Source organism: Microchirus variegatus (genome assembly GCF_963457635.1).
Source record: "Microchirus variegatus genome assembly, chromosome: 4".
NCBI classification, from domain to species: Eukaryota; Metazoa; Chordata; class Actinopteri; order Pleuronectiformes; family Soleidae; genus Microchirus; species Microchirus variegatus.
This window is the reverse complement of record NC_139805.1, coordinates 29,089,392-29,107,266: the sequence shown is the minus strand read 5'-3', so window position 1 is coordinate 29,107,266 and position 17,875 is coordinate 29,089,392. Positions and strand designations below refer to the sequence as shown.

At 42.5% G+C, this 17,875-nt stretch overlaps 2 protein-coding genes across 2 annotated transcripts in view; one reads left to right on the top strand and one right to left on the bottom strand.

Moving 5' to 3' along the window:
* Positions 1–269: 269 nt before the first annotated feature.
* Positions 270–10,014, bottom strand: cyldl (cylindromatosis (turban tumor syndrome), like). The gene is made up of 16 exons (XM_083888279.1): positions 9,804–10,014; positions 9,505–9,564; positions 7,897–8,355; positions 7,267–7,575; positions 6,391–6,469; positions 6,093–6,295; positions 5,353–5,518; positions 5,110–5,251; positions 4,263–4,373; positions 4,001–4,092; positions 3,859–3,922; positions 3,621–3,753; positions 2,799–2,907; positions 2,413–2,531; positions 1,168–1,381; positions 270–1,083 (listed from the first exon to the last, which is right to left on the bottom strand). Exons 2-16 carry the CDS (start codon positions 9,535–9,537, stop codon positions 899–901), a joined length of 2,418 nt encoding a protein of 805 aa, XP_083744405.1. The 5' UTR covers positions 9,538–9,564; positions 9,804–10,014; the 3' UTR covers positions 270–898.
* Positions 10,015–10,398: 384 nt separating this feature from the next.
* The window catches only part of zc3h3 (zinc finger CCCH-type containing 3), a 66,081-nt gene continuing 58,604 nt past the window's right edge, over positions 10,399–17,875 (top strand). The window contains exons 1-3 of the mRNA XM_083887679.1: positions 10,399–10,459; positions 12,366–13,458; positions 13,647–13,819. Coding sequence (XP_083743805.1) covers positions 10,414–10,459; positions 12,366–13,458; positions 13,647–13,819 — 1,312 coding nt within the window. The 5' untranslated portion in view covers positions 10,399–10,413. The remainder of the gene's footprint in view (positions 10,460–12,365; positions 13,459–13,646; positions 13,820–17,875) is intronic.

Sequence of the window (17,875 nt, the reverse complement as noted above, 5' to 3'; positions counted from 1 at the left end):
ACAAACAATAAAACCGAACAGATTTAACTGGATTTAACCAGAAAGTCAGCGTTAAAGCTCAACACTGCTATTTGTCTCTTTAATATTATTTTCTTTGTGTCTTAACCCTAACAACCAATAAACAGACAACAAAACGTGAAAGAAAATGTATTTATTTGTTGATTTCCTTCAAACAAACACACACAGGTCGTGTCGTTCATGTTTATATCATCATATATTGACATAAACACAGAGAACCTGATTTAAAAAAGAAAAAAAGGTCATGTGTCTTCATTCGAGTGCTTTCTCCTCAACTCTGCAGTTTCCTGAGACCAAAAATCAAATGTACATTTTAATATTCAACATTAAAGCGATTTTTCTTATTTTAAAGATTTGTGCATCATTTTCAGTGACTCATTTACAGCCATTATCTGTAAATACCTAATATCAGATGTTTGGTGAATGAATGTATTTCACATAAATCTTCACAAAAAGGTTCGGATGGGATGAATATGCAGAATTTTTCCCAGTTTTTGGGAATCGAAGAAGTAAAAATAAAAAGTGCGATGCTGACTTTATTAAGCAAAAATAATGAATGCCAACAATTATGTACATAACCGTTAATAAAAAAAAATGGCAAACAATTGAGAACTAAAGGATGAAATAGAAAAATACTCCAGTGCTTCAGGTCATTTACTGTGTGACGCTGCACCGCCTGTGATCGTCGTCTTCATAGTGCAAATTTTGATTTGTCAGTTGTTAACATTTTTACCTCAAACTACACTTAACTTATAAATTAAATACCAAATCAGAATGACACCGTATCGCACGTATAGTTCCTCACAGCCATACAAGAATCAACCAAAGAAAATTACACCAACAGCAGCTAAGGCAGCTCTAGATTCTTTTTGTCGTCTCCTCAGCGGTAAAGGCACATGCTGGTGCTCTGATACAGATACATGTAGGCGTCGCAGAAGAGACGCTTAGCCACGCCTTTCATGTCCCGCGGCACCTGAGCGGCCAGCTCGGCCGGAGACATTCCCAGGTACGTGCCGACCTCGGGGCAGGCGCGCACCTCAGGGATGTTGAAACCATCTGTTCCACCTGAAAACAAGAAAACACACACAAATAAACAAACAACACAGCTGTGTGTGTGTAAAGAGACGCCAGAAACCGGCGGACGCTCACCTTCTCTGTCCGCCATGCTGTCAAAGAAGAGCCAGTCCTCGGCGTTTGGTCCGTATTTGATGAAGGACACGTAGTGGCTGGTCTCGATGCAGAGCACGGCAAACAGCTCCAGTTTGTCTCTGGTCAGGGTGTGAGTCGACAGCTGACCCAGGTACTCTTTAGGGACGTCCAGAGCAGCCGGCCGATGGGACCGCCGCTGCTGGTGAGCGTGCACCTGGAGGAAAAAAAAAAAGAAGATGTTATTTTCTGTTTCAATTTTTGAAAGGGTGTTAACGGTGGAAAGTAAACAGCAAAACCTATTTCAGGAGGACGTTAAAAGCTCCCGTTCAAGGTGCAATTTCAGATATTTCCCTCGCTCATTTAGTACCCGATGCCTTCGGCGGTAGCTGCCAAACTAACCCCATAATATGAAATCAATCATTAAACACAAGTCTGTGAAAACAGACGACGGTATTAAACCATTAAAACACCACTTTCCATCATTTCAGAAGGTGACATTTACCTATTCAAGGTACTTTATTATTAATTAAATATTATTATTATTGCATATTCCTTGCAGTAATTGTAATAGCATTACTATTTTCCCTCCAGTGCTCCTTACAGCTGAAAGTAGTACACATATAGGGTTCCCACATCAAATTCAAGGACTTTCCAGGACCAATTCAAGGACTGTACTTGGTCCATGGCGTCCACTTTTCTTGATTTCCAGCACCTGGGGATCTTTGTAAATGTGTCTTTTGGTGACACAAAGATCTTGGGATTTTCATTTCCCAGGCCTCTCTTGGCACATCATTTGCTCTCTCTGCTCAGCTTTACTCGCTCGTTGTTCTGCAAGGAATCTCACATCAAGAGAGACAGTGGACAGTGTCTCGAAACAATGCAGGACATGAAACAGGAGGTGGCGTCGTAACAAACAAGGGAGACTTAACTTCTTTCTTCCAATAAAATTCAAGCACTTTCAATGACCCATGTGTCTATTTAGGGCGTGGACATTTTTTTTTTTTCAAAATCACATACTTTCAAGGATTTCAAGGACCTGTGGGGAACCCTGGAAGAACACATTACTGCCTAAAAGTAACTGAATACTACTATGCTAAGCTACTTTGTTTGTTTGCTCCCAATCATTTGAGTTCTACTGCTGCCCCCTACTGGGGAGGGGAGGGGGTTAAGTCAAATCGGGGAAAAATTATGCCAATGTTCACACAAGTCCTCAGTAAACACACACACACACAGAGGTTATCACACCTGGTTGGAGCACTTCCTACAGAAGACCTTGAATCCTGTGCAGCTGAAAACGGGGTCTTTAAAACAGTCGTTGCACTGTTCAGTGGCCACGTTTCCACATATGATGCACTGCTGCGGACCTGGAACACACACAGACACACACACACACACACACACACAGACACACACAGACACAGACACAGACACAGACACAGACACAGACACACACAGACACACACACACACACACACACACACACACACACACACACACACACACACACACACACACACACACACACACACACACACACACACACACACACACACACACACACACACGTGTCATCCTCAGGATGTCCTTCCCTGTTCCGTCCTTGTGTGTATGTACTGTTTGTTTTAGTTCACCGTCACTGAGGAGGTCGGTGACGTCCAGCTCCACAGACGGAATGATTTTGTCAAACATCTTGAACTTCTTTCCAAAGCGAGGCATCTGCAGGATGAGGCACGAGGGAACCTGTCGTCAAAGCAGAGCAGAGAAGATCAGATACAACTACACACAAGACATCAACCTGGACTTTAGAGAAAGATCTGTTGAGAACAACAACGCCCTCTACTGGGGAAAATACAGCATTAGATTCATATGTGGACATTCTGTACATAGACTACAGTTTTTCCCCACTAATTTCCAGAGATAAATGTGTTATTTGAACCTCAGAGATCAGATACACTGTTCTTCACTGTGTTTCTGACAATTATAACAAGTCTTATGAGTAAAACAGAGAATGAATTAAGAAAAAACAGGTCAAATTTAATGCAACTCAGTAATACAACGTGAATTAAACAAACACAGTAGCGTCGTAAAGGCTTACTCTTTATTTGACCAAGTGGAAAAAAATTGGGTGAAGTTTAAGTTCTTTATAACTTTATTCCATAATAATGATTTCATTGTCACATGGATTAAAAAAAACAGCAAATATTCACATTTACGAAGCTGAAAATATAACTTTTATCACAAAATTCTTAAAAAATACACTCAAACCAATTAATACATTTTTAAAGCATTTAAATTAAGTAATTAAGTAACTTATAAACTATTATTTTATTCTGTTCAATTTATGAGGATATGAGGAATCTTCCTTTTAAGTAAAATGTCCTCTATCGATGTATCTCACAAGCCAAGGCGACAAATATCTGAAAACTGTGACCTCCACCACCAGCGGCTCTCACCTCTGCCAGTTTGAGTTGTCCGCTGTGGAGCGAGTGCTCGAGCAGCTGCTGCACCGTCGGCAGCACCAGGCTGTGGTTCTGGTCCAGGAAGATCTGATAACAGTAGCTTTCCTGCACTTTACCGCCCACGGAGCTAAAAAAAAAAAAAAAAAAGTGGAGGGGGCGGAGCACAACAAGACGTCAAGATGAAGACGACAACGACAACATTATTTCCTACAGAGGGGAAATGTAAGCTTACAGTTTGAGTAGAGGGTCCAGGGAGAGGATGTGGTGCATGATGACGATGAGGAACTCCTCTGGGTCTGAAAGGCAGCAGTCGCACACATTTAGAGTCACTTTAAACCTGTATCACAAGTGGCATCTCTGCAGGTTACACTCACCCTTCTCATCCGTGGTGAAGGAATGACTGTAGCCGTGTTCCTCCAGCTGCTGTCGGAGCCTCATCACGTACCTGCCGTCCACAAAACCCTTACTGCAGAAAACAAACATACACTTTGTAATAATATGTAGGGATTTAGGATTATAAATATTGTCCAAGGCACTGGAGCGCAGTTCACCTGAACACCTACGTTGACGCTCAGACGACTTTGCGACGTGTAATTTAAATTAATGCTTGTGCAGGACACTTTTAAAAGCATTCACCTGCGAAGGGGGTTGACGATGTCGCAGAGCAGCGTCCGCTGAATCGGGGCGTCCTGAGGTTCCGTCGATTTGTACAACATGGAGTCGAGCACGGACGAGCAGGAGAACAAACTGAAAAGACGAAAAGGGTCGGAGAACTGAGTTAATACACACACAATCGGAAGAGGAATTAAACGTCCAGTGTGTAATAAAAAAAACAGAATGAACCCTTTGAGGGCCACCATGTTGATGCACCATGTTTTTAATTGTTTTAATGAGAACTGACGGCTACCATAAGTTCTCCTATATGCTTGAAAGGATAGTGAGGGGCGGGATCTTCAGCAATAAATTTTTTTAAATGCATCTTAAAACCCATTTTTATTTTAGTATTATTGTATGACCTGTTTATTTGTGTTGTTTTTATATTTTCTACAGTATTTTTATTGTTTTATTGTTTGTTCTTAGGTCTTTTAGGTGACACGTTGGTATGTTTTATTTATTTCTCTCTGATGTACAGCACTTTGCACTTTATAAATAAAGTTGGATTGGATTGAATTGGAAAACTCCTTGCTAAATCCTACACACTGTACCACTGTATCTGTTTATCGATTTTTTTGTGTGAAATAGACACATTTGCCTCTTTAAAATTAACACCAGCTCAATCTTTTTGACAAATAAACCCTGACTGCATCAAATAAAAATGCACTGTTCACAGAAATAGATAAAATAAAGTAGTATATTGTGCCTGGCAGTTCCTAAAACTACTGTTTTAACTTCCTGTGATTAACTGAAGTGTTACTAACCAGACAAAAAACTTAAGTGTAGACCTTTAAAATGTTTATAATCATTCTAAATGCACCGTCCTGACCTAAAGAGGGCAGCGTCCATGTAGCAGGAGTTGCAGTGTCCTTGGATCCCCTTCATTCGCCCGGTCAGGACACGGCTCACCTGCTCCGTGGTGATGGGTGGAACCGTTTCCGGTCTCCCTGTGCTGGGCTCCATGTCTACCTCTAACAACACACAACAAAAAAACACACAAACACACACTTCAGACGTCTTTAAACTAACGCACAAGAGGGCACGACTTTACAAGTCAGGCTGACGGTCTCACCTGTGTCTTCCAGTTTCGGCATCTTCTCACTGTGATTGGTCGATAAGCTCTGGAAACGTGAGTCGGGATGGCAGGAGCTGAGCTTCACAAACAGACCTCTCTTTGGAGGACAGACGAAGTAACGCTCATTCTTGAAGGTGCCGTCGCTCACGCCCCTGTCTTCATCCTGCAGGGACAGAGATTCGAGAACTACTACTTTACAAGTGGAACAAAACGTTACAGTTATTTCATTGTCCAACTGTGTGTCACATGACTATTTTGGGGTAGTCTGGTCATTCCTAAGTCTTTATACTGGCTCCCAGTCAGCTATAGAATAGAATTTATAGTTTACAAGTCACTAAATGGTTTAGGGTTAGAAGAAGACATTAATTTAAAAGAAAAGAAAACCTTGTAGCTCGATATCTACTGATATCAGACGGATAGTCGAGCCTAGAGTTAAATTTAGCTGTTAGTTGGTTGCACCCGACTGGAGAGCACACCGAGTTGCCACCGTGACTATATTATACGACAAAAATAAAGGTGTCTGCCAAGTTTAATTAGCTCCAGGTGGATAATAAATCCTGAGATTGCAGTCACCAATGTGAAAATATACACACAAAAAAAGCCCAAATTACCAATTGACGCATATAAAGCAGCTTTAAAGCTATAAAGCTTAAAAACTGGTTCCAAATATCAGTTTAAATTAATAAAAATAACTATTACGTAACGACTAAACTTGAAAATGCAGTCATGGACATTACCAGCTCGAGTCCAGCCATGAGCGGCTCTTTATCAGGCAGATAGCCGATCCAGCGAATGATTCCATACGACCTCCCCGGACCCAAGATCACCTCCACCATAGAGTTTACACTCAGAAACATGTCCGGATCAGAAGCTTTGGTTTTTGCTTTTGCTTTTGATTTCGCGGGTGGCGGCGTATCGATGTCCATCATCGTTGGCTCAGCTGTGAAAAAAAAAAAAAACTTTATTAGTGTCAGATTCATTGCAAAAAAAAACCCCACCTCAAACGTCACCATGTGAACAAACAGCTTCTCAAACCTGGAGACACTTCTCCCCTAACCACACACTCCAGCGGAACTTTCTGTTCACCTCCCGTCTTCCCGTTCTCGTCCATGTCCTGGAAACACCAGCAAACAAGTCAGAGACATCGTCTAATTGATTTTCATACACTTTCAAGGGGCCTTGATTTATTTTCATTTTGTTCAAATTCAAAAACTTTGAAGGATTTCAAGGATCCATGGGAACCCTGGCTCATATAAACAGTCAACCCGATCATGACTTCCTGGTTTGGTGCCATCTAGAGCTACAACTAACGATTATTTTTTCATAACCTGTCGATTATTATCTCGCTTAATCGAGTTATCGTTTGGTCCATAAAAAGAAATGTTGATCAGTGTTGGTCAAACCTAGAAATAATGAGGTTCTCAAATGTCTTGTTTTTGCCACTTTTAATGATTTCTTTGTCATCTGGAGCAAATACATGAAGACTAATATTCATATTTATGGAGCTGAAACAATCAGAAACCTTGATTTAATCATGGAAAAAGCTTCAAACCCATTAATCTGTCAGCCTAAGTGTCATCACGTGTCTGATTCACGTAAACGTGACGTGTTATCGTTCTGTTACTGCAGTAAATGAGTATACGGTATACGTTTGTTTGCTATGGACGGGGAAGTGAAGCTTCTTCTTCTTCTCCATTCTGACTGAACGTACGCATGTCACAATCTGATCACCATCCAGGTAATTTGTAAAGGGAAGGAAGGTAACTTCTAACTTCATATACACCACTGAATGGCTAGTTTCCAATGAACTGTCACATAAAGGAGCGATAACAAACAAAATATTGACAGAATTAAAGAGCTGCATTTTAATCATGAGTGCCAAAAGCAAAAAAAACCTGTGATATTACTAACCGTTGAGATCCGGACAAAAGGTACTCCGTCCTCTGTCAGCACATCCATCACCATTCCATGACCGACTTTGTCATCGATGAAGTAAGTGACTCTGTCCCCCAGCGCTAACGTCTCTGCTTCTTGTTGTTGTTGTTGTTGTTGTTGTTGTGGCTGCGGCGGAGGCGGCTCTGGAGCGGTGGGAGTCAAGGAAGTGGGAACCAAAGGTCTGACTTTGGAGAATGGAACAAAAACGGCACCTTTTCTTTCACAGGAGAAGTAAGTTTTGTACTCGAACATCCCCTTGCTTGTCCCCTTCCCCTTGTCTGCCCCCTGGAGGTCAAAAAAAGAACAGCAAGTTAATATCAGTGATATCCTTGGTTCAATACCTCGAAAAGTCAGTCATTACTTTACATTAACTTATTTGTTTCTTTGGATTACCAAAAGGTTCTGGTAAATTTTTGTATTTTTCGAGGCTGATACTTCAAATGTTTAAATATTTAGCCGTTACCCAAAAACAAAAGTCAATCTGTCAGTGTTACTAAATTACTGTTTATATCTATATTATAGTTTGTTAACATGTTATTTTAAGTATGTAGAAAGTAGCTCCAAAAAAAAGGTGTTTATTTTTTCATCACCACTATAAAGGCTCACCTGGAGTTCAATCCCAAAGAGCTTTCCTGATAAAGGACGTTTATATTTCGGTTCCAACGGTGTTCCGATGTAACGGATGATGCCCCTCATTTCCTCTTCTCCTTCCTGCACAATAACTTTATTGCCCACAGCGAGTCCTAACGCAGTTTCCAGAACATTTGCCTCTGTGAACCACTTAAATCGCTCTTTGTCGTCCGGCAGGGCCAGCAGCAGCTCGGCGTGATCGGCACTCAGCAACGTCATGCAGCATAAATCTATTGGATAATCTAGCAGTGTGCGCGAGTCGAAAGGGATAACCCTCAAGTCTGAGGAGTGTCCACATCTCTTGTACTTGCTTTCAAGGGCGAAACATATGCAACCGGCTCTGAGGTGTCCAGGATGTTCAGGGCGTTTTGTTAAGATGAAGTAGACGTATTCTGCTGATGTCATGGTGACAGCGGCAGTGGGAGTCGTGCGGCGCTGCACAGACACAAACACAAACACACACATACACACGTTAGTACTCATATTTTAGAGATTTCTTTTTTTAGCTCATCAGACGAGTACACGACATGATTGGTCAGAGCCTGCTAGTTCTCTCTCTCTCTCAGAAAGCTTGAGTGACATCACGGTAACAGAGAACCAAATGTATTAATGATTCCATTATTATGGAATCATTAATAAATACAGCTTGGGAAATCCTGCGTACTGCACCTCTGACTATTAGCGAATCCCCAAAACAAAGTCACATCCACCCTAAAACTTGAAAAACAAATGACAAACTCCAACCCATGCTATCATACTTGAAAACATGTCACATGACGACATGCCACACACACCTAACTTGCAGGTAGTTGCTTCTAATGCACAAATACTACAACTACAGCTATGGCAAAAAGTACAACAGATTTAAGCTTTTGTGATCAACAATGAGGTGTTCCTGACGGTGCTGGAAAGCATCATTGTTCCCAGTGATGTGTCAGTCTGTCCAAACACAACGCTGGTGTTTTGTGTGAACTGGAGCTGCAGTGTTTTCAAACATAAACTCTGAGACAGTGTGGACACAAGGTTTTATAGGTTTCTTGATTAATGGAGTACATGTTTGGTGCAAAAATGTTGCAAAAATGTCACAAATGGAGCAATAAATCCAGACACAATTCACACAACACATTTGTAAAAGCTACTTTAAATGACCATATAGCCTAAACAAAGCCTTATCCCCAACTTAGACCATGAACACTTAAAGGTGCATTATGTAATAAATGTAAAGCAACTGGCCATAAAATCCTCCTAATGTCACAGAGACTCAGGAATAATGTTCATATAACAAACTGAACTCACCAACAACAACAGTACAGACAAAATATTTGCATTAAAAAAAATATTTTGCAGACTGAAAACCATGTTTATGTATTGAAATCATGTTTTGGCATGTGGCGCCACCTACCGCCGTCTACCAATCATTGCAGTCAGTAGAGTCTCAGCTGCTGAGCAACCATGGGTTGCCAGTTACGTCAGAAATAGAACTCTGTATTTTAAATTTGAATGTAGTAACCGTTGTTGGCTACATTCTTACATATGGCACCTTTAATGCCCATATCTAATCTTAGCCCTAAACTTAACTAGTACCTCAGACATGTAGGACCAGGTTTTGGTCTCCATGAGGACCACTGGTCCAGGTCCTGACTACTGGCAACAAATTCAAGAACACACACACACAGAACATTATTATGTTGTTGAAAATAAGGCTTTTGCTGCCCATTGTGTTAGCTTAGGACAACCATGACAACGTGAAATCAATGCTAACAAATCACCAATAACACATAACTAACACACACAATAGACCAACTTCGTTGTTGTCGTCGCTCTTCTTAAACACTCGTTGTTGACAAACACTGCGTTAGTTTGTGTTTTGTTGCTCCACTCACCTGTTGAACAACTTTAAAGTATCCCCTCAAGTCGTACTGCGATCTCCTGCGCTGTGTTGTTTCGCGTCCAGCTCTTTACACGTTTCACTTTCACTTCCTTTCTCGTTTCATTTCACCACAAAAGAACGGCGTCACTTCACATTTCACACCTGGTGTAGGTGTGGGGTTAGACTTCATAAATGTCTGCGGACAAAAGTCACGACGACGTCCTTCAGTGTTTGATATTGATGTTTTCAAGAAAACGTCTCGCTCGTTTCCAAAATCTCTTGACAGTCGACCCTACGACGCTGAAAGAGGAAGGTAAGGACCGCCCTCAGTCAGGTCTGACAAGCAACCACAAGCTTCACTTTACTGTACCTGTACTTGATTGTGACCCTCGAGCCATGAGTTTGAGACCTCTGCTCCACAAAGTGTTTGTAATGTCTTTTTATTATTGCTGTTCTTGTTTGTATACACACACCAAATCGTGTCTTGTACCCTGCAAGACAACACTCGGGAGCAAACTTTACCATCCAATAAGCTCTCTGGGATTGGACAATATGAAAAACGTCATCCGCGAGGGCCGACATCTGTCGTCGCCTTTTGATGACGTACACGTTATGTCGTAAACATGGCGGAGAAAGAATCGCTGGAGAGACAAATCAAATTTCTCGGTGGTAAGTGTTTCTTTGACAATGTTGACAGTTGTATGGGCAGCGGGAGGATTAAAAACACAAAGTCACAGGTGTCGTTAGCTTTAGCTTCTGGTGCTGTCTCCCTCGTAAAAACGACCTCTTTGCTGTAAAACTACCCGCTGCTAGCGTCACGCTGCGTTCTATAAATAGTTTCAATTGACGTGGGTGCTTCCATATGTCAGTTTCCGTAATCCAATTTAAAGATTAAACACGGAGTTATATTGTCATTCACCAACGACGTCAACGTCAGTCAGTTACTTTCTGTGCCACTGATTTTAGCCGTTGCTAGGCTAGGTTACGTAGCCACGCTTCTATCGTTTCACGCGGTTATTAAACTAGATTTGCTTCCGATAACAATATTCTCGGTCCCTCTACTCACTTTACGTAAGAGGTGACGTTTTTTTGCTCGTTTTGAGATTTACAGGTGTGTATTTCGGTGAACATTCTGGGCTCGAGTCGATGACATCAAAGCCACCCGTTAGCTGTACTTCCTGAAGATTGTCACAATAAAACTTCCACGTCAGAACGTGGATACGTTCGATGTCATTTATATCGGGCACATAAAGGGTAGGCGATTTGGCATTTGGCGATATATCTTTGTGCAATACGATAATCGATACACCAGGGCAAATATCGATATGTTCCCGGTCAATTTCACTCGCTGGACATCAGTACTTCATCTCTCCTCACGGTGGCGCTGCTCAGATGAATGAGGGGAAACTTGGGCGGAAGTTACCTGGGAGTTTACAGTGGAAGTCCCAGCATTTTTGGAAAAAAGCAACTGTTTTAATCAGGGTATTCAATCATTGTGATGCAATAACGCTATTTGTGATGAATTCTTAAAATAAAAGTGTATGAGGGAGCCTATACATTTTAAAGAAAAACATAAATAAATAATGTAAAACTTGATATTAAGTGGCAGGTCACATGAAAATCAATTGGAGGGCCATGTGTTAGAGACCTCTACTTTTATAGATCAAAGCCAAGGTGAATATTTGTCATCGATCAAAGTAGAGTTGGCCAGTTGGTGGAAAGATGATGCAAGAAAAAAAAAAAAGCACTCTGTAACATCAGCTTTAGGTACAATCTTCAACCACCCAACAATCACCAATCAGCCCCAGACATGGAAGAGAGTGATTATCTGAAGGGGCAAATTGAGTCACTTGAGGGCAAGTCTTTCTTTGTGAATCTTGACACAGTTGTATGAGCAGCGTGTTGGTTTTAAAGGTGAAGACACAGCTGGGATTAGGTTTAGCTGCTCACTACTGTTATAAACACATCTCTAAATTAATTGTCAACTGTTTTGATATTTTCGATTTAACAGTTTGCATGTTTCTTCTGATTTTTAAGCTTCTTTAATGTGAATAATAATATATCCCTGGTTTCTTTGCTCCATTTGACAAAGAAATATATGAAACAAAACATTTGACAACATCATAATTTTCACGTTTGGGAAACTCCAATCAAAAGTTTCTGACTTTTTATTGACCAAATTACGTTTGATTAATCAGGAAAATAGTTGTTTGCCCCTCTTTACTTTACTGTACTCGAGTGCAACTGACCACATGTTGATGTGCACCAAGAAGCAGGCTTTTGCAAATGGTCTATCATTGAAACTGTTGCGTCACAAAGTTTGTATATGTGAGAAGCTCTGATTTAAAAGCTGAGTTTGAAACGGCAAAAACGATGTAACTGATTCATTTTATCTTTATTGTAATGTCTGTTTATACTTGGTTTTCCTCGTGGTTGGCAGAGTTTCTGAAGAAAATCAGCGTTTGTTGCCATTAAATTCCCTGTCTTCTCTAGATTGGCATCTACCATCGGGGAGAAATAAACCATCAGTCAAGTTGTCAATTGTCCACTAAATGACTCTTGTTTCTTTTCACAGACCTTATCAATGAACATAAGAGGGTCCATGGTGATGGACAGTTTCCATCAGCTGTCCCCTCTGGACATCCACACGCTCCAACATCAGCCAGAGGCAGAGGCAGCTGCACGTATTTCAATTCCTACAACCCCAGAGGGAGACATTATGCCCCAGCCCCAGCCCCAGCCCCTGTCCTTGAGTATGCAGGGAGTTGGAAGAAAACCCATTTTCTCAGAAACAAGAATCCTCAGTCCTCTACTGGAGGTCCTTCAGCTCCTGCCTCCTCCTCTATGGTTCAGTCTAGTATCCAACCTGCGAGTCGCAGCATCTCACTGCCCATCTCTAGCAGAGGAGAGGGCGGTGATGGAAATAAAACGGCTGCTTTACCATCAGCGTTTGCGCAGCAGAAGAAAGAAGGCCATACCAGCAGCATCACAGGGATAGAGAAAGATCCAGCAAAGGTTCGGCCCATAAATAGTTCAACCTCAGCAGGCCCAAGCTCGCAACACAAACAGACTAGCAATCCAGAATTACCCCCCTCTCCTGTGTTGAAAGGAGCAAAACAAGCTTCTCTGGCAACTACATCTCTAACCAGCAAGGCTCCAGCCACTAAGTCTTTTCCCAAAAAATCCAAGTTCACGTGGGTGAAGAGCCAAAATGTTGGAGGAGCGTTGGAATCCAAACCAGGCACCTCTGTTTCTCCACCCATGGAACAAACTGTCGGTGTTTCTCCAACGTCAGCCCCAAAAGCTGCAGTCGCCAGTGGGAGCTCCTCCACAGTTGCTAAGAAAACCCCTGCCAAGAAGTTGCCACGAAAGCTTAGCCCTGCCGCTGCCTCGTCAAAGACCTCCAAGTACAAATGGGTTTCCTCCTCCTCCTCTTCCCCCGGAGCCCAAGCCAAGCTAACCTCTCAAAAATCGCCCGAAGCCCTGCTTCTTCTTCAGAGAGCTTGCGAGACGGGAGAGGCCACCAAGAGACTCCGAGCGGACAGAAGTCACAGAGGAGTGAGAGGCGGCCTTTTTTTTTCACCGTCTCGTACCTCCCCTCCGTCCTCCTCCCCTGGAGGTTTCAAACTCCGCAGCAGGATGAAGATCATCAGGAAGTCTGCCAACAGGTAAATAATGGAAACAAACCCAAAATGTGTCACTGTCTTTTGCCACAAGGTGGCAGCAAAGTACATATTAATTGCTCCTTGCCATCTCAGACTGCTTCACATAGATTATTCTTGACATAATCTGCTTAATAGTAAATTCCAGTGTCCTATACTGATGATTTCTCTCGCCCTCTGTGTTGCGACTACAGTGGAGGTGGGTCAGAGAGGGGAAGCAGCCCGTCAGCAGTAAAGAACTTCCCGCAGGGACGAATGCACACGTCGACAAGGACTCCCCCGAGCGTCAGGAAGACGACCTCCAGGGACCTCGTGCCTTTTGGTCGGCACAAGTTGAGGCGGCTCTCCCCCGCCTCGCCAAGAGCAGGTAAGGACACAAACAAGCACGTTGTTGTTATTGTTGTAGTAGTTGTAGCCACATCGTACACATCAGTGGAATGTAACATTACATGGTGGGGGTGGGGGGGGGGGTGACTGCATCTAATCAGGTTAGTTGTGGTCAAACCCATCAGCAATTACACAAATTTAATTTGTGTGGCACTTTTCAACCAGAAGAAGTGACGACATTTAACAAACCTATTCAACTGATAAAAACAAAGGGTCGATTTTATCATTAAGAATAAAAATAAAACACACACGAGTCACAATTTCTTTAGAGTCACAATTTCATTATTCAGTTAATAAGAATTCCAGCCTACAGGCTGATGGTGGTGCTGTGACAACTTGTTTTTCAGTCTTGCCTAAAACCTTCAGTTTCAGATGTGATGCATGTATTTGTCGGCCCTTTTCATTGCAGCCATTTTGGAGGAAAAGCACAGGTGTAAATGGTCAAATGTGTGGCCTGTTTTCAATATCACATGCCTTTTTGGCATCATCTCTTCATTGTGCCATTGTCTCTTCCTTCCTCTAGTTCAGTTCATCCATTTCCCAGAATTTGTCAATTTTAAACGATTTCCACTTTATTACTTTAGTTGCTGTTGGCTCCTTGCATCCTAACCTCTCGTCTCCTTGGTGTTTGCTTTTTTCTGTGCTACCATGTCTCTTGCTTTTTACATTTTCATATATGTGTGCTCAAGAGTTTTTTTCAGTTTCAGTATTTAGTACATAGTAGCTCCTGCATCACTTATGATTATAAGACAACAATCTAAAACAGTGACTCGCTGAAAACCTTATGATATTTATCAATAAAATGACATTTCCGACTGTAACCTTGCTCTTAAAGAACACATTGTAAGTAATTAGCCCTTCAGCTGCAGCTCCAGTAGTAGTTACTCCTTATATCCCCAGTAGAGGGCAGCATCTCACACCCATGTAGTGGCTCTTTTTTGTTACGGGTTGTCATGACAGAGGCGTACACATCGGCTATAAGCTGGAGGGGGGAGGGAGGTTAATTGATTGCCCAATTCAGCCGTGATGGCGAACAAGTGCCGATAGCGGGTAATTTGCAGAGGTGGAGGCAGGCAGCGACACTCCTATCAAGCCCTGGCACTGCTCTCCCTCCAGTAGATAAAAAGGAGCTAATGCATAATTATCCTTTTGCAAATTGGATTGTTTTAACGAACTGTAGAATATAGGCCGAACCTGATGGAAAGCAATCATTGTTTTTTTTACAGCCCCCTCCCTCTTACCCTTTCTCTCTCCACTTGCCCCTGCAACTCTGCGGTCATTTTGCGTTTGCACCCCTGCACGCCTCGTGCCCATCTTGGTATAATCTCCCCTACTCAATGGAGTCAGAAGACATTAGAAAAAGCCATCACTATTAACATTAGGCTTTATTTGTTCCCGTGGCTCTGCGTCTATCAGTCTGCCTCGCCTCGTCTCATATTTTAACCTCCATCCTGTTCTTTTTGTTGTTGTTTTTGAATGGCCTGTGGTAAGAACACGTGCGTCTCTAATTAAAGACGTGGACTCAGAATTAGAGACGCGGGAAAGGTGGAGCAGGGGTGAGCGCCGAGTAAGATGGAGTGAGGAAAGCGGCGCGTAGCCGTCTGCGCCTCTGATAAGAGCTGCTAATAAAGAGCAAATTGAATTACTAATGATGGGAAGCAGAGTCCCTATAGATGAGCCCGTTAACACCAACCTTATGACCACTCACACATGCGTGATAATACACTCACAAACAATGTTTCTTAATTTCCTCCTCAACGACCAGCTTTAACCTCCCCTCCTCATGTCGAGGTGGGGGGTGTGTGAGCGTCTTCTGAGGTGCTCGGTTATCTGCAGTTTAATTTAAAGAGGGCATAAACCTAAGTAAGCAGTTAAAGCAGTAATGAATCAAGAGGTGTGTGTGTGTGTGTGTGTGTGTGTGTGTGTGTGTGTGTGTGTGTGTGTGTGTGTGTGTGTGTGTGTGTGTGTGTGTGTGTGTGTGTGTGTGTGTGTGTGTGTGTGTGTGTGTGTGTGTGTGTGTGTGTGTGTGTGTGTGTGTGTGTGTGTGTGTGTGTGTGTGTGTGTGTGTGTGTGTGTGTGTGTGTGTGTGTGTGTGTGTGTGTGTGTGTGTGTGTGTGTGTGTGTGTGTGTGTGTGTGTGTGTGTGTGTGTGTGTGTGTGTGTGTGTGTGTGTGTGTGTGTGTGTGTGTGTGTGTGTGTGTGTGTGTGTGTGTGTGTGTGTGTGTGTGCTGCATCCACATCCGGAGACAGCCATGTAGCCCCCAGATAATCTAATAAAACAGATAAATGTCAGGATCGGACAGAACAGAGGGGAGGATTGCTGAGCCGAGCGCCTTCAGGCCCCATGTGACAGGCTTCTGGTGCGTTTTAGGTCTCTATCTCACTCCGCTCTTGCCTTTCCTCCCTCAGCCTCGCTCTCTCTCTCTCCTCTCCATTGCTCTGTCACTTTTTCCCCCTCCTTAAGCTCGCCACGTTGCTTTGCACACTTCAGGCGTTTTCAGGCCGCGTCTCACTGTACGTCTGTAGGTCTGAACTTCACTGTAAAGTCACTGTAGAGCAGAGCGAATGTTTAAAGCTCACATAGAGTGATCCTATTGCACATAAATGTTAGTTATGGAGGTCTATTTACAGACATTAACTTGTTTTTATGGTCAAAAACCTCCTAGTTGCTGTAAACGAGCCGATTAAAATTCTCTTTTCTGACGCTGTTCGTCAGCCGCGATGTTTCAGAGTGAACTTTCACCCCCAGAAGACAGAGGCTTGTGATTGGCCAGTACTATTCAGCACACCAGCTCTCAGAAGCGCAGTTCCCCCCTCTGGAACGGTGGATGCACTGCTCCTCATTATCAAAACATTGTTTTAACAGTGTTTAAAAATAGCTTCTTCACGACTCCTCGCTGCAGTCCCTTTTATGACTTTGACCCAGAGTCAGACCCAGAGTCAGAAGACACTGTCGCTCGTGAAACACCTCCACAACGGACTTTATTCTTCTTCTGCGGTTCAATGTACGCAACCGGATGTGCCCGGACTAGTGCCCGGAGCAGGACGATCTGCTGTTCAGGAGAACCGCTGTTTATGTAACTATTACGGGATTTTCAGAGATCTCGTTGAGCCCCGAGATTACAATAAAACACAGCGTTCTCAGCAGTGGCTGAACTGTTTGTTTAGAACCTTCAGGGCTTCTTAAAAAAGGTAATGACGCTGATACACACCAAAAAAACAGCGTTAATAGGAACTTCCGGTCGAGTTCCGCTTTAATGAACAAAGTAATCAAAGTACTCAATGACTGTTGGTCAATCAACAGATTATTGTTGGGATGTTAATTAATTATTCAACAACAGCCCGAAAACCAAAAAGATGAGGAAAGAGGAACAAAGTTTGAACATTAAATAACCGAATAATCGAGTCATGAAAGCAGATTTTTGATGAGTAAGAGCTGGGATTGAAGACCAACCTTTCAATGTCAGCAGTAAAACGTTATTTATTCAGCGCTCGCTTATGCTTTTGTCCTCTATTTTTGCAGCAAAACAACAAAATATCACATTTATTGTTCTGATATATTAAAAATGGATCAGCTGTGCTCAGAACGCCCCCTGCTAGACTCTGGTCATTACCTCAGATGTTCTAAGGTGCTTCATGTGTAATTTATCATTTTGGATAAAGAGCGACAGACCTAAAATTAAGTGATCTAAGAAGCTAAAGCTCAGAAGCTAGAGTCTTCAGCCTTTTGGAAATGTATATTTTTCCTGGTCTAGCCATCTGTGGATTTGCACGGCACAGTTTCCTGGCAAAATGGCATTGTTTTGATTCCGACTGATGGACTATTCCAGCTCTACAGCTACTGATTTCTGAACATGTGTTTGTTCCTCTATAGAAAAGAGGCAGCACATTTACTCCGAGATGTAAGGGAAAAATTGGGCTGTCCTCTCAAGGAAGTATTGGAGTATTCGTGTTCACTGTTTTCAAGGCTACTGTATATTTTACCTTGAAGTCGCCCGTATTGAAAAAATGTTAATACGTAGCAGTTCATGGTCTGT

Coding starts and splice junctions, on each gene's coding strand:
- cyldl (XM_083888279.1), bottom strand. CDS start 9,537: ATGGAGACCAAAACCTGGTCCTACATGTCTGAG. Junction 4,374..5,109: donor ATGGACGCTGCCCTCTTTAG/GTCAGGACGGTG, acceptor TCGTCTTTTCAG/TTTGTTCTCCTGCTCGTCCG. Junction 2,532..2,798: donor CACCGACCTCCTCAGTGACG/GTGAACTAAAAC, acceptor TGTGTGTTCCAG/GTCCGCAGCAGTGCATCATA.